Consider the following 13,058-nt stretch of genomic DNA (forward strand, 5'->3'; position numbering starts at 1 on the left):
CTGCCAGGGTGAGAACCTGAATCCAGTTTATTAGACTGCCAGGGTGAGAACCTGAATCCAGTTTATTAGGCTATCCAGAATCATAGCGCTCTACACACTGTACAGGAGAAAGGTGCTGGCAAATCCTACTTTCAAATCTCAGACAGGCAGCTGCAGTGCGATCCCTGAGACATATACTCTAAGTCAGTGTTTCCCAAGCCAGTCTTTGGGACACACTGGACAGATCCACATTTTTGTTTAATCCCAGTCCCTAGAACACCTGACCCAAGCAATCAAGAGCTATAAATACCTTACAGGTGTGCTGAGAACTGGAATAAAGCAGAATTGTGGATCAGTCCAGTGTACCCTGAGCACTGGTTTGGGAAACACTGCTCTAACTTCCAGGACAATCCAGAGTCTTTTATGGACAAGGTGGGTTGGCATAGAGCTACCTGCTACACTTACTGTGACCCCAGCTCTCATCGTTGGCTTATATCCAAGGCCTTTCCCTGTTCCATTTAAACCTTTTGTACTGTTGAGTACTTTCAATAAATCGTTGGACATAAATGTTGAGTTTAAAAGGTAAAACATATGAATATGTTATAGTTAATTTATTCCTCTTAATATTATAGTAGTTCAGCATAGTCTATACTTTAACATGCTGTTCTTTCGAAAATGTTACAAGGGTCTTGTGTCGAAGATGGCCGTCGTCATGCTTGCTGTATCTGCTCCCACGCAGGGCCTCATGGGAGCTTCGGGAATTATGGGACCTCAAGGGGGGCGAGGTCCTCTTGGCCTGCCAGGCTTCCCTGGGCTGAAAGGTCAGCCAGGTCCTAAAGGGATCCAGGTATTAGTCTCTCCCTGGCCACATGTCCCTGCTTTTGTCCCCCAGCAGGAAAACCTGGCACTACATGGGTGTCTGTCTGAGCCGTCACCCATCAGAAAAGGACAGAAAGACCTGGACAGATTTTTTTTTTGTCTCTCTATTGGATTTCTGTGCTTCACATTCATAGAATGGAACAAGAAACAAACCATATAATGGCATTAATGCCAACCAGAGTTGAATAATTCAGGTCCAGAGAGTAAAAGGCCAGACTGGGATTTTGTTTCAATGAACCAGTTGAGCCTAAAGAGTTGCAGTCACAAAGTACTGTATTCAACTGGTTGGTTGAAACAAAATCCCGGTCTGGACTTGTACTCTCTGGACTTGAATTACCCAACTCAGGTGCAAACCATTGATTACTAACTACTGTACGCCGCAATCTATTCAATGCTCCAGATCCTTAATTCTGCTCCACCCCCCTATGCTCTATGCCCATCCCACCCTTATCATACCCTCAAACTTTAAATGGGACGATGGGGGGGGCAAGGACTGTAAAGGAAACAAATTAGTCAAAATAAAAATATATAAATGGCAGATTCTGGGGGACAGAAATGGTTACCAGCACTTTCAACTGTTTTCCCACAAAATATGATGTCACAGTGTCATTCAGTATGTATACCTAACCCTAAACCTTACCGCTACTCTTACCGCTAATGGGAAGTTTGTATCTTTCACAGGGTGAAGACGGAGAGTCCGGCATTCAGGGAAAAATTGGCAAGGAAGGTTTAAAGGTCAGAGACACCTTGTACTAACCCGAGGCGTATAAATGGGAGACAGGAGAGGCCATGGGGCAACCTGCTTCTGTTCCCCATCTTTACAGGTAGCACTGGCTTCCACCAGAAGTAAGGGAGATCATTCCGAGTTTTCCGACAGCCTTCAAGGTCGTCGACATAAAATAAACATTCTCCGCGCGCATTCCTGCACCCTTTGGTGTAATCTTCCGCTCTGCTACTGTTTACATGCTATCTGGTTGCTCTCTACACATAGACAAGGAAAGCTAAATTCTTGTCCAAAATGCATCTAGAAAGTGAAGGGACATCTCAGACTGTTATTTGAATTTTATTTGCATATTTGAGTTTTTTGTTTGCATAGCTCTTTTCTGACACCCAGCAAAGTCACAGCAGCGGTTCTGAATGTGCCTGTGTGTCGTTATTAAGGGGGTCAGAGGACTTGAGGGACGTCCTGGAAAACAAGGAGCCAAAGGCCCTCGGGTAACTCTTGCCCTTGCTGTAAAGACATTGACTTATTTATTGTGGTTTATATCCCATAGAGGACTGCAGGGGGCGCGGTAGTTAATGAGACAACCCTAAAATACAGCCCTGTCCCTCCAGGGTCGCACGGGGCAGCGAGGACTCTCTGGCCCACCGGGAGTGCCGGTAAGGAGTGTGAATGCTGGACTGGACGCCCTTTTGAAGTGACTAGTTTATAACCCCATGTTATACTATGTGTATTTGTCTGTGTGTGTCCCTGTTTTTTTGTGCCTTACAGGGTTTGCAGGCCTTGTCTGGGGCTGAAGGACCTGAAGGAAAGCCTGGTACACAGGTTCCCATTCTATATATTCTCATACCCTGATCATCATTCCCATGCACCGCCCATTGCCTGCACCCACACAGCCATGTTTGGCTCCTGCTGGTCATGTGACCTAGAATCAGGTGCCTGCTGGTATCCGCTGATTGCAGAGCAGGACAGGCAGCAGAAATGTTGTTTTTCTCTGCTAATACGGAGGACGTGGCCATGTTCATTTACAGCAAAGTCTGAGATTAGCTGAGGGCCTGGGTAGCGCAAAGGACGATCTGCCCTGTATTTGCTCCTTGCCCCCAAAGCATTCTGGGAGTTTGCTAGAGAAATCTCCTCCGGTGAGACCCGGCAGACCATTGTCATTACAGGAATGAGATGGTGCTCTCCATTTTTTTGCCAGTTTCTCTGACTTTGTGTTTATTGTGAATGAGGTTGTTTATTCCCTTCGCTTGTTGCACTGTGACTGATTTAAAATGTAAACTGATGGAAATGTAAAACAGTCACTCTGTGAGGTGGATTATCGCAAATGCGTAAACGCTGGCGTAAGCTGTGGACAGCAGTTAGTTCAGTGGTGTGAGGGGGCTCTTTCATTCTACTCACGTTCATGTTTCGTTTCCTTTTGTTTTTGCTGCTGTGGGTGTGTGTGACTGTTCCTGACTGTCTCCCTCAGGGACATCCTGGTGTGCCCGGGAATGCAGGCAGCAGAGGACCCAGGGTGAGTGAGTGTCTGATCTCCACTAAAACGGGGCCTTAATTAACCTTGTCTAACAAAATTTTAGAACCCTCACCCCCTACCAAAGATCTGCATAGAAAATAGCCTTTGACTGTACCGATTTGCCTTTGACTATCTCAGAAACACACTGATTAACACATGCTGTCTTGCTGTTCATTTTCAATGTAATTTTCCCTTTAAACATTGTGATTAAGCTTCTTTTTTAGTGCATGAGCCTCATTTTATGTTGGGTCTCTGGTTTTGCACAGGTGTTGTTCCTTTAGCCTTTTTTTTATAGTGGATTTTATGTTTCTGTATTTTAGTCATAATCTTTCAACAATCAAATTCAGTTCAATAAGATCCTCCCATTCTCTCATTCCCACCCCCTTTCTTTTTTCATCCTCACCTTTTTCTCTCATTGTTTCTTCTTTTTTCTGCTCCCTCTCTTTATCACCAGGGTTTTCGAGGGGCCCCTGGAGAAAGAGGACAGGAAGGCCCCCCCGGAGCCCCGGTATGCCCCCCTACCCCGGCCCACCCCTTTGTCCTGTTGGTTCTGGGATGTGTTAGGGGGACTGTATCCTCATGCTGTCCCTCAGAGTCATCATGGTGGGGGAGTCATGCATCACGAGTAGCCGTGTTCCTGTATTCCTGCTTCCTGCTGTGTTGACCAACACCCCCCTGGGGTTCTGAGAAGGGGGCACTTAGGAATCCCGTTCTACACCACAACAATTTCAGATAAAATGCTTCTAAGCATGGAGATCTTGTCTTGAAGCATTGTGCGCTCTGGTTGCTATAGTGAAAGCTCCCCCTAGTTCACTTAGGCTGGGGAGATGTGACCGTTAAGTGTTATCGGGCGAGAAAGATGCAAAATGGTGGCCCCAGATCGCAAGGTTCCCCTGAATTGCTTCACAACACAAACAGCTGGATAAAAAAGGTCTTGGGATGATTACTGTTGCTGGCTGCTTTGGAAACGTCTCTGCTCGGGAAATAAACACTAAGCATAACCCAAGTGTGCATAAATCCTGGCAAAAAACATGCGGAGTCTGCCGCAGGGTTTAATTACAGCGTTAGGGGGTTGTGTGCAGACCTGATGTTCTGCAGCGGGGCCATGAAACGGCAGATAGAGAGCCAGCCCGGCTGAACTGAGCCATAAACCCGAACCGGTGGTTCACACTTTTGTCATTCAGTGGGGTTTTTATATTCTTTTTTTACATCAGCATCTGTTTAATCCCATTTAAACTGTCATATAAAGATAAATGCATCCATTTTCAGTCTGTGGTTCTGCTGGATAGAATGCAGTGACTGTGATCGGAAGGTCGTGAGTTCATATCTCTGTAGCAGGAGAGTTATTTCAGTGTCGGGCTCTTGAGCAAGGCTGAGGACCCCCAATTTCTCCAGGGGCTATTTGACCCTCCCTTCTCTAAAATGTGTGTTACTGTAGATAAAAGCATTTGCCAAATAACGCACTGGGTGTTTTAGGGCTTGTGGGTTGTTTGCCGGGTTGTTGTTGTTGTCGGGGAGTTCTTCCACGAGCCGCATGTTAGGATCTCTGTCCAGTGCTCCTTCACCTACCCCAGCTTGGCCAGACCCAGAAAAGTGTCCTGCGTGCTGTGTCACCCCAGTCCACCTCTCCGCATTTCTCTGCTTTTGGCCAGTAGCTGCTCTGCTGTTTACAAATTCAATTATTTTTTTAATTCTTGGACAAATATCGCTCTGTTTAAACTGAAATAGCAAAGTATGTATGTATATTGAAATATCTGCGGGGCGTGAGAAATATTAATGTAGTTATTATTATCAGTTAAATATTAGATAAGTTAAAACAATGATTCAAAATCAAATAATAAATTAGTCATTGAATCATTAATATAAATGAGATGTATTTAATGATTTCGTGACAGGGTCCTCCAGGAAGACCAGGATCAGAAGGTTTCTCTGGACCCCATGGTGAGAGGGTGAGTTTTCCAGGGAGAGTTCACTTCCAGGAAGGAGACAAAGTCTGTTGTTTTGGGTGCAGTTGGAGTCCAGCAAGTCAGTTTTTTACCTTAAACACGGAGCTGCTGAAGTCCTCTGGTGCTGAACGTGAACGTAGCTGGTTTAAAGGTATTTGATGAAGTTGATCACCAGTACTGCTCCCATTATGAACAAAAGGACACAATCCTAAAACCTTTGCAGGAAAAGTACTATGCTGCAGTCTAATAGTAAGACCTTTCCTGTTTCGTCTGAGGAATGGTCTGAACATGATTTTGTGTAGTTTTGTGTTACTGTGGGTATGTATATCTGAATTTGTATGTACGCAGATTCATGTCTGCTTGATCAACAGTATCGACAAAGGAAGTGATGTCATAATTCTCCTGCCCATTCGTCTTGTGTACTCTTACCTCCCAGGGCTTCATGGGAAAGGAAGGCATGGAGGGGCCACAGGGGCCAGTAGGCATGTATGTAAGTGATTCCTGATCTTGTTTTACTCAGAGGGCAGGGGGGGTTGGTGGGGGGGGGTGGTGGATGTCACTGGAGTCCAGGTGTATTTCTGTCTACCACAATGAGAATGTGGAGGACCTTTTTAGGTCATTAAATTTATGGCTTTAATTTCATATTTTCATACTGAATGCATGCAAAGGAATGAAGATATTATTCAGTTGGAGTAAATAATGCCTCCAGAGTCAAGGGTCTGTTTTTGGTCTTGGCTGTGAGTCCGCATGTGCCCCATATGCTTCTGTGAGTCTTCCTCTCAGTGCTGCTCTGCTTCCAGAATTCCATGGGGTCCCAGTGAAAGAGTGACCCTGATTCTGTGCAGTCTGGGATTAGCGCTGGACTGACCCAAACTGAACTGGACAATGTATTGAATTATTACTGAGAATTGGCTCATTTTGAAAGCCTTCACATCATTCTGGCCTTATTGCCTGTCCTGATTTCAGATGCACGCCAGCTTGTTGATACGGTCGTTCTCTGCAGGATAAATTAGCTTGAATCGCTGTGTTTGTGTTTCTGCGCTTGTTTCCTCTCTCTGCAGGGCTTCCCCGGAGCAGTCGGCATGCGTGGAAGGCCAGGACTCATGGGGGAGATGGTAAGGGTGCCGCTGGGCTTACCACAACCATCTGGACATCAGTATACACATCTTTACCCTACCTTGCACCAGGGGTGCTGCTAGAGATTTTGGACCCCATGAAAGCTTATCAAATTAGGCTAATTGCCCCTCCCTGGCACTCAAATGAATTAAATACATCCACAATAGTACTAAGCTGGTACAAAGGTGGTAGTGGTTTAATAACCTCTTTTATAAAGCGTCGAAAGCCCTTCCACTCAGCTTGCCGATATCCAGCAGGATCTCACTTTTGTGATAGTCACTCACGTTGACTAGCCATGTCACATTCCTACCACTAGGGGGAACCTGGAGCACAAGGCCTGCCGGGACCACCAGGGAAAGGCGGCTCAGTGGTAAGTGTGCGTCTCGTCCCAGTCCCATGCGGGTGTTCATGGATAACCAAGATGAGCCCTCGATCGCTCCAGCCCAGGAGGGGGTCAGCAGCTGTATAAAATTTCCCAGTTTCCTAATACATTTTCATTAGATGCCGTCAAGAAAACCCAGCCCAGGTTAGATTTAACAAATCAGAATGGTTTATTTTCATGGCAAATAAAAACTAAATTTTCAAGTCATTATCTTTGACATCACTTTCATTTCCGCAGCCGGTTTCTGCTGGTGATTTTGGGATTTCGTTACAAATATCCTGAAACTCACTGTTTTTCAAGCTTTAGTTTGATACCTAGTGTGTCCGATTTTTTTTTGTAGGTTTCTATCAGAAAATTGAGGGTGAAATATTTTTGGTCGAACCATTGAAATCTTGACTTTGATCAATGGATAGTTTCAGTGCAGTTTTTGAAAGAAAGACAAGGCAAAAAGAGCAAGTAATAACCTTTATTTTATTTTAAAACATTATATGAAATTTATGAACAGAGAAATGGCAAGTTGAATCTGAAGTGTTTTGGACCAATGTCTACACCAGTCAATGCGCATACCTGCCGGCACCTACTCCCATTGATGCTGGGACATGCGCCCCATTGCTTCCCCTGGGATTCTCTTGTTCTTATCTTCTTTGTTTTGCTGCAAGACAGCTGGACCCTTTGCTGAAATGGCTCAGCTTACGTATGATGTTCAAAGGTACAAAAGCCGGTCCCAAGCGGAGCGTACGACCCTTTGGTTACGGTTTCCTTACCACTAGACTCTTCGGCACCTCATTATGTGTGGCGGAATAAAGTGTGGGGTTTGCTCGTGGTTTACACAAAAATGTTCTGAGGGCAGAACAAAAAATTATAAGGTTCAGATAGAGAACCAATCAACTAGAGAAGTCCATTTACAGAAGGCTGGATCAACCAATCAGATGTCTTGGTTTTGCTTCCTCTAGTGGCTTGGACCCAACTCCTCTACAGTCTGATTGGTTATCTCTCTGAACCAATCATATTTCGTTCTGCCCTCAGAACATTTTGTGTAAGTAAAACTCCCAATGAGCTTGGGGTTTAGAATGTGTGGAGTGTGCATTGCATTTAACTTTTAAAATGTTGTTCCAGGGCCAAAAGGGACCCCAAGGGGAAAGAGGCCCTCCAGGGCCACAGGTATGTTGTTGGCTTATGAGATCATCTCTCCAAGGTGGTGTTTCATCATTAACAGCCTCCTGTTGGATGTTTTTGCCTCTAGGGCCGACAGGGGGAGCCAGGCCTCCAAGGGCTGCATGGAGCACCGGTGAGTGTTTCTGCTATCATTTCCCCCCCAGGCCTCTCTCAGAGATGATTAGCCATTTCGAAGCCCGAGGATTCCATTTTCCAGAGCCAAGGCTAATCATTTATCACAGGCAGTTTTGTCTCAAACCCCTACAAAAAAAAGTTCCACTCAAATGGGTGAATGATTGCAGGTTGAGTGTTATGATCTCTGCTCCCTTGAGTATGATGTCCCAAATTCAGATGTTAATAGAAATTCACCTTTTGGTTTGAATGAAATCAAAAATTAGCGCCGTGAGTATGAGTTGGCCTACAAAGGTGTGAAGGGTTAGACCCATGACACATTTCTTTCAAGACTGATGGAAACTGCTCCTTGACGGCCCTCATATTCTCTGTCAGGGGCCTCCAGGTGTTCCAGGCCCAGAGGGTGGGCTTGGCAAACCTGGACCTCCAGGAAGCAAAGGGTCTCTGGGAGCACAAGGTCCAGATGGTCCATCTGGAATTCCAGTGAGTGGGTATTTTCTCCTTTTTTCTCTATCTTATTTCTTCTGTTATTTCTCACTGTAAAAAAAAGCAATGAGTGCATTTTATTGTTTTCCACAACATGAACCCTCAATGACTTTGAGAACTTTGAGATCTAATGACAGCCACTCTTCAGTAGAATCTTGGGTCCATGATCACAACATGCCCAGACTTGTTTCCATGGTATTTTAAGACCAGTAGGCCTGGGGTTCAGCATCAGAAACCTGACACCTCTGTAGCATTCATAACCTCACATTCATAATTCATTCATGCATTTATAATTCATAACTCCTACCAACAAAGATGAAACACCATGTTCTGTTTGGTTGACATGAGCTTACAGCACATCTCTGCCCGCTGGTGTTCAGAATTCAGATCAGGTCTTAAACAAAGACTGTCTTCCTCAGTGTAGGGAGATAGTTTAGCAGCTTAATGCAAGGCTTTCTGTAATGCAAGTGCCATGTTCCGGGTTTGGTACTGAACTTCTCTGAAGCTATGGCCTACTTCAATGAATGTGAGAACAGAGCTCTCCTGCACAAAGACCAGTCAATAACTGTCCTTCCTTCAAGACAAATGGCTGAAGTAGAACCTTCTAGAATAAATGCTAAACCTACAACGCAAGATATTAATAGGTGGAGCCTGATATATCTAACATCCATGGCTTTTATTGCCCTAGAATCTGCTATCTGGGATCTCACCGGCATCCCATCCGCGGTGCACCCCGGCCTCGTGCTACCTGGGATCTCACCGGCATCCCATCCGCGGTGCACCCCGGCCTCGTGCTACCTGGGATCTCACCGGCATCCCATCCGCGGTGCACCCCGGCCTCGTGCTATCTGGGATCTCACCGGCATCCCATCCGCGGTGCACCCCGGCCTCGTGCTACCTGGGATCTCACAGGCATCCCATCCGCGGTGCACCCCGGCCTCGTGCCCCGTGCTACCTGGGATCTCACCGGCATCCCATCCGCGGTGCACCCCGGCCTCGTGCTACCTGGGATCTCACTGGCATCCCATCCGCGGTGCACCCCGGCCTCGTGCTACCTGGGATCTCACTGGCATCCCATCCGCGGTGCACCCCGGCCTCGTGCTACCTGGGATCTCACTGGCATCCCATCCGCGGTGCACCCCGGCCTCGTGCCCCGTGCTACCTGGGATCTCACCGGCATCCCATCCGCGGTGCACCCCGGCCTCGTGCTACCTGGGATCTCACTGGCATCCCATCCGCGGTGCACCCCGGCCTCGTGCTACCTGGGATCTCACTGGCATCCCATCCGCGGTGCACCCCGGCCTCGTGCCCCGTGCTACCTGGGATCTCACCGGCATCCCATCCGCGGTGCACCCCGGCCTCGTGCTACCTGGGATCTCACCGGCATCCCATCCGCGGTGCACCCCGGCCTCGTGCTACCTGGGATCTCACCGGCATCCCATCCGCGGTGCACCCCGGCCTCGTGCTACCTGGGATCTCACCGGCATCCCATCCGCGGTGCACCCCGGCCTCGTGCCCCGTGCTATCTGGGAGAGCTTACCGGCATCCCATCCGCGGTGCACCCCGGCCTCGTGCCCCGTGCTACCTGGGATCTCACTGGCATCCCATCCGCAGTGCACCCCGGCCTCGTGCCCTGTGCTATCTGGGAGAGCTTACCGGCATCCCCACAATCCTGAGCAGGAAAAGATGATGAAGTCTTGTGCCAAAATGCTACCCTTGCTGTACCTGTCTAACTATCCTATGAGTATTTAATAAGCTGCATGTGATTTTTAAGTGAGAGTGCGTATGTGCATCCAAGAGCCATCCAAGACTTGGGTAATCATTAACCACATACTGTAATACTCTATAATTGGTTAGTCCTGCTCAGCTGGTCATGTGATCAACGCCATAATGGGTCCAGTAAAAGGTCCTTTGGGTTTTCCTGTATTTCAGGGCAAGGAAGGGGAGCCTGGAACGTCAGGACCAGCTGGCAGTAAGGGACCAAAGGTAAAGTGGTGGACATCACGTGCCTGGAGACATGTCTACAGTTGGCTGTTACCTTGGAGCGGGAAAAGCAAATACTTGATAAAACATAATGTACGTGTCTGTGGTTGTTTTGCGTAGGGGGTGGAAGGACCTCCCGGTGACATGGGACCACCTGGACTGGAAGGTCAACAGGTTAGTGTTATTCACATTGTGTTGAGAAATGGACAACTGGGGCATTTAAACAGGGAATAATTGTACAGCGTTCTCTGTTCCAGTGCTTGTTTTCACACATTCCCATCGCCTACAAAGGTTTTATATTCTCCAGGTTATGATAACGGTCAAATCAAGCATACAGTCCATCCAGTCTTTATATGTGTGTGTGCGTGAGGTGCATGGAGTATGCTGGCATGTTGACTCCACAAATCAGATGGGAGGAGAAACACAACACTGAACCACCTGTGGGAACACTTTCTTTATGAAGATCTTAGCTAACATGGGCTTTTAGGAACTGTTTTGAGGTAATGTAATGGTTGACTGGAAGCAGAGGCTGAAACACTGTGTTTCGTATCCAGTAATGATGTGTAACTGAAATGTGTGATATGAAGCACTGCCAAAATGCCTCTCCAGGGAGATGCTGGTTGGAGTGGCGTAGAGGGGCTCGCGGGGATGAAAGGAGAGCGGGTGAGTGCTAGACATGAAATGTTGTCTGAATTGAAGGAATTTTTACTGGGATCTGCTCGTTTCTCTCTCAGTGTCATTATTTTGTTTGTTCTTGGTAACTTGGGATGGGTGAGTGAAAAGGTGTGCCCGCTCTTCAAGGAGGATCTGCATATTCCTGTTGACTAATTTTCTACTTTTTCGATACATGTAATGAGAAACCAAAATATTGAGGAAGAGGCCAGATAGATAGATAGATAGATAGATAGGTAGATAGATAGATAAGTTTGATTGATTGATTGATTGATTGATTGATTAAACTGTGTAAATCCATTATTTCTTCACATTTTCCTTCTAATTTATTCTTAATCTGTTTCTTTATCATTCTCATTTCCATATTACAGGGGGACCGGGGAAACTGTGGGAAGCTGGGGTCCAAGGGGCCCCCAGGGGAAATGGGGTCTCAAGGCCCCAAAGGGCCCCATGGGGGTCCGGGCCCCGGGGGTAGGGAGGTGAGTTCTCCAGGCCTACCTCCTACAGAAGAAGCTAGCTGTACTTTTTTCTGATACATTTCTGCAATAGCAGCGTAAAAAAAGAGCACATATAATCTTTTGTTTAATTGTTTTTACAGGGCGAAACTGGACCCCCAGGAGAAACTGGTGATCCTGGTCCACAGGGAGAGAAGGTCAGAACAAAAAACGCATTTTCCATCCATCCATTCATCCATCCATCCATGCATTGATTAATATCAGCTACAGAGTAGTGGTAACTAGCACATCAGAATAGTAATAAAACATTCATATAGTCACTAAGTTAAACATAGTCACTTCTAATTAAATGCTTCAGCTGTTTGCTGCCAACTTGTGCTTGTCAGAAAGCAGATCTTTCTACAGACATGGGTTCAAGCCCTCAGTGCTGTTAGACGGCTGCCTTGAGACCCAAGTGATCACTGACATTGAGGCGCAATGTTTCTGCATTGTGGTCTTGAGATTGACATTCATCTGTAGATTGAGGTTGCTGTATGATGCTCACAGTGAGAGTCACTTACTCCTGTGCTGGTCCCTGGCAGACGGATACAGCTAGTAAAAGGCATCGTTTGTCAGGATATGTCACTGTTGGTGGATTCCTTAGAATACAGGCACCACATCCACGCTTCCTCTAAAGACACCTTCCACTGCCATCAGAGTAAGCTGATCTCTCACCCACAGGGGGACGTAGGCCCTCGAGGTTTCTCTGGGATCGAGGGGTCCTCTGGGACCCTTGGGGCCAATGGAGAGCGAGGTCCAAAGGGGGAGAAGGGCCACGTAGGACTGCAGGTAGGATATCTGAATAATAAATGCAATCTCCAGGTTGTAATAAGAATCATATGTGCATCACATGCTGTCTTTCTGAAGTGGAGATGCCTTGGTGCACTAAGCATGATTACATGCTCTTTGTCTTCTTCAGGGTCGGGCAGGGCTGTTGGGAGGAACAGGGCCGTCTGGTCTGCCAGGCCCACCAGTGGGTGTCCTCTGTATTTTTTTGCATTGCAAGGTTAGCAGTTATTGAGATAGTTATAGGAGCTCAGAGGGATTTTTCCCATCATTCTATAGGGCCCTGGAGGCCCAGTCGGATCACCTGGGCCAGCAGGACTCATTGGGAAGAAGGTGAGTACAGGGACGCCCTGCTTCTACTACTCACCTACTACCCGGCTGAAATCAGGGGCTATTCCGCAAAGCAGGATTTCCCTGTTAGCTGGATAACTCAAGCCAAACGTGAAAACAGTCTAATAGGAGGATAGGTAAGTAACATTCCTATTGGACAGTCCTTACATTTGGCTGAAGTTATCTGGCTAATCCAAAAATCCTCCTTTGGGGAATACCCCCCAGGGCACCTGCCTGAAATGTTTTGTATCTCAGGGAGAAACTGGAACCACTGGCTCAGCTGCCCCCCCTGGAGCTCAGGGTCCTGAGGTACATATTCTGCATGATTCTTGGGAATATAGAATATAATTTCATAAGAGTATTTGCAGAAAAGCAACAGAACTGAGGTTATCTGCACCGTGGCCAGTGGACACCATGGCTGATTTCTCTATGAATAGAATAGGCTCAAATTTAATATATTGGTGAGTCACATGACAAATTA

The 13,058-nt window shown here is 46.9% G+C and overlaps 1 protein-coding gene across 2 annotated transcripts in view; it reads left to right on the top strand.

Annotated features, from left to right (window-relative positions):
* Nucleotides 1-13,058, top strand: part of LOC111853998 (uncharacterized) — an 82,416-nt gene that overhangs the window by 55,816 nt on the left and 13,542 nt on the right. For both annotated transcript variants that reach the window (XM_072714732.1, XM_072714733.1), the window contains 23 exons: nucleotides 719-826; nucleotides 1,540-1,593; nucleotides 2,020-2,073; nucleotides 2,194-2,238; nucleotides 2,351-2,404; nucleotides 3,051-3,095; nucleotides 3,550-3,603; nucleotides 4,991-5,044; nucleotides 5,478-5,531; nucleotides 6,103-6,156; nucleotides 6,474-6,527; nucleotides 7,656-7,700; nucleotides 7,783-7,827; nucleotides 8,202-8,309; nucleotides 10,245-10,298; nucleotides 10,416-10,469; nucleotides 10,905-10,958; nucleotides 11,339-11,446; nucleotides 11,566-11,619; nucleotides 12,143-12,250; nucleotides 12,381-12,434; nucleotides 12,527-12,580; nucleotides 12,833-12,886. In XM_072714732.1, coding sequence (XP_072570833.1) covers nucleotides 719-826; nucleotides 1,540-1,593; nucleotides 2,020-2,073; nucleotides 2,194-2,238; nucleotides 2,351-2,404; nucleotides 3,051-3,095; nucleotides 3,550-3,603; nucleotides 4,991-5,044; nucleotides 5,478-5,531; nucleotides 6,103-6,156; nucleotides 6,474-6,527; nucleotides 7,656-7,700; nucleotides 7,783-7,827; nucleotides 8,202-8,309; nucleotides 10,245-10,298; nucleotides 10,416-10,469; nucleotides 10,905-10,958; nucleotides 11,339-11,446; nucleotides 11,566-11,619; nucleotides 12,143-12,250; nucleotides 12,381-12,434; nucleotides 12,527-12,580; nucleotides 12,833-12,886 — 1,422 coding nt within the window. The remainder of the gene's footprint in view (nucleotides 1-718; nucleotides 827-1,539; nucleotides 1,594-2,019; nucleotides 2,074-2,193; nucleotides 2,239-2,350; nucleotides 2,405-3,050; nucleotides 3,096-3,549; nucleotides 3,604-4,990; nucleotides 5,045-5,477; nucleotides 5,532-6,102; nucleotides 6,157-6,473; nucleotides 6,528-7,655; nucleotides 7,701-7,782; nucleotides 7,828-8,201; nucleotides 8,310-10,244; nucleotides 10,299-10,415; nucleotides 10,470-10,904; nucleotides 10,959-11,338; nucleotides 11,447-11,565; nucleotides 11,620-12,142; nucleotides 12,251-12,380; nucleotides 12,435-12,526; nucleotides 12,581-12,832; nucleotides 12,887-13,058) is intronic.

Source organism: Paramormyrops kingsleyae, chromosome 7 (assembly GCF_048594095.1).
Source record: "Paramormyrops kingsleyae isolate MSU_618 chromosome 7, PKINGS_0.4, whole genome shotgun sequence".
NCBI lineage: Eukaryota > Metazoa > Chordata > Actinopteri > Osteoglossiformes > Mormyridae > Paramormyrops > Paramormyrops kingsleyae.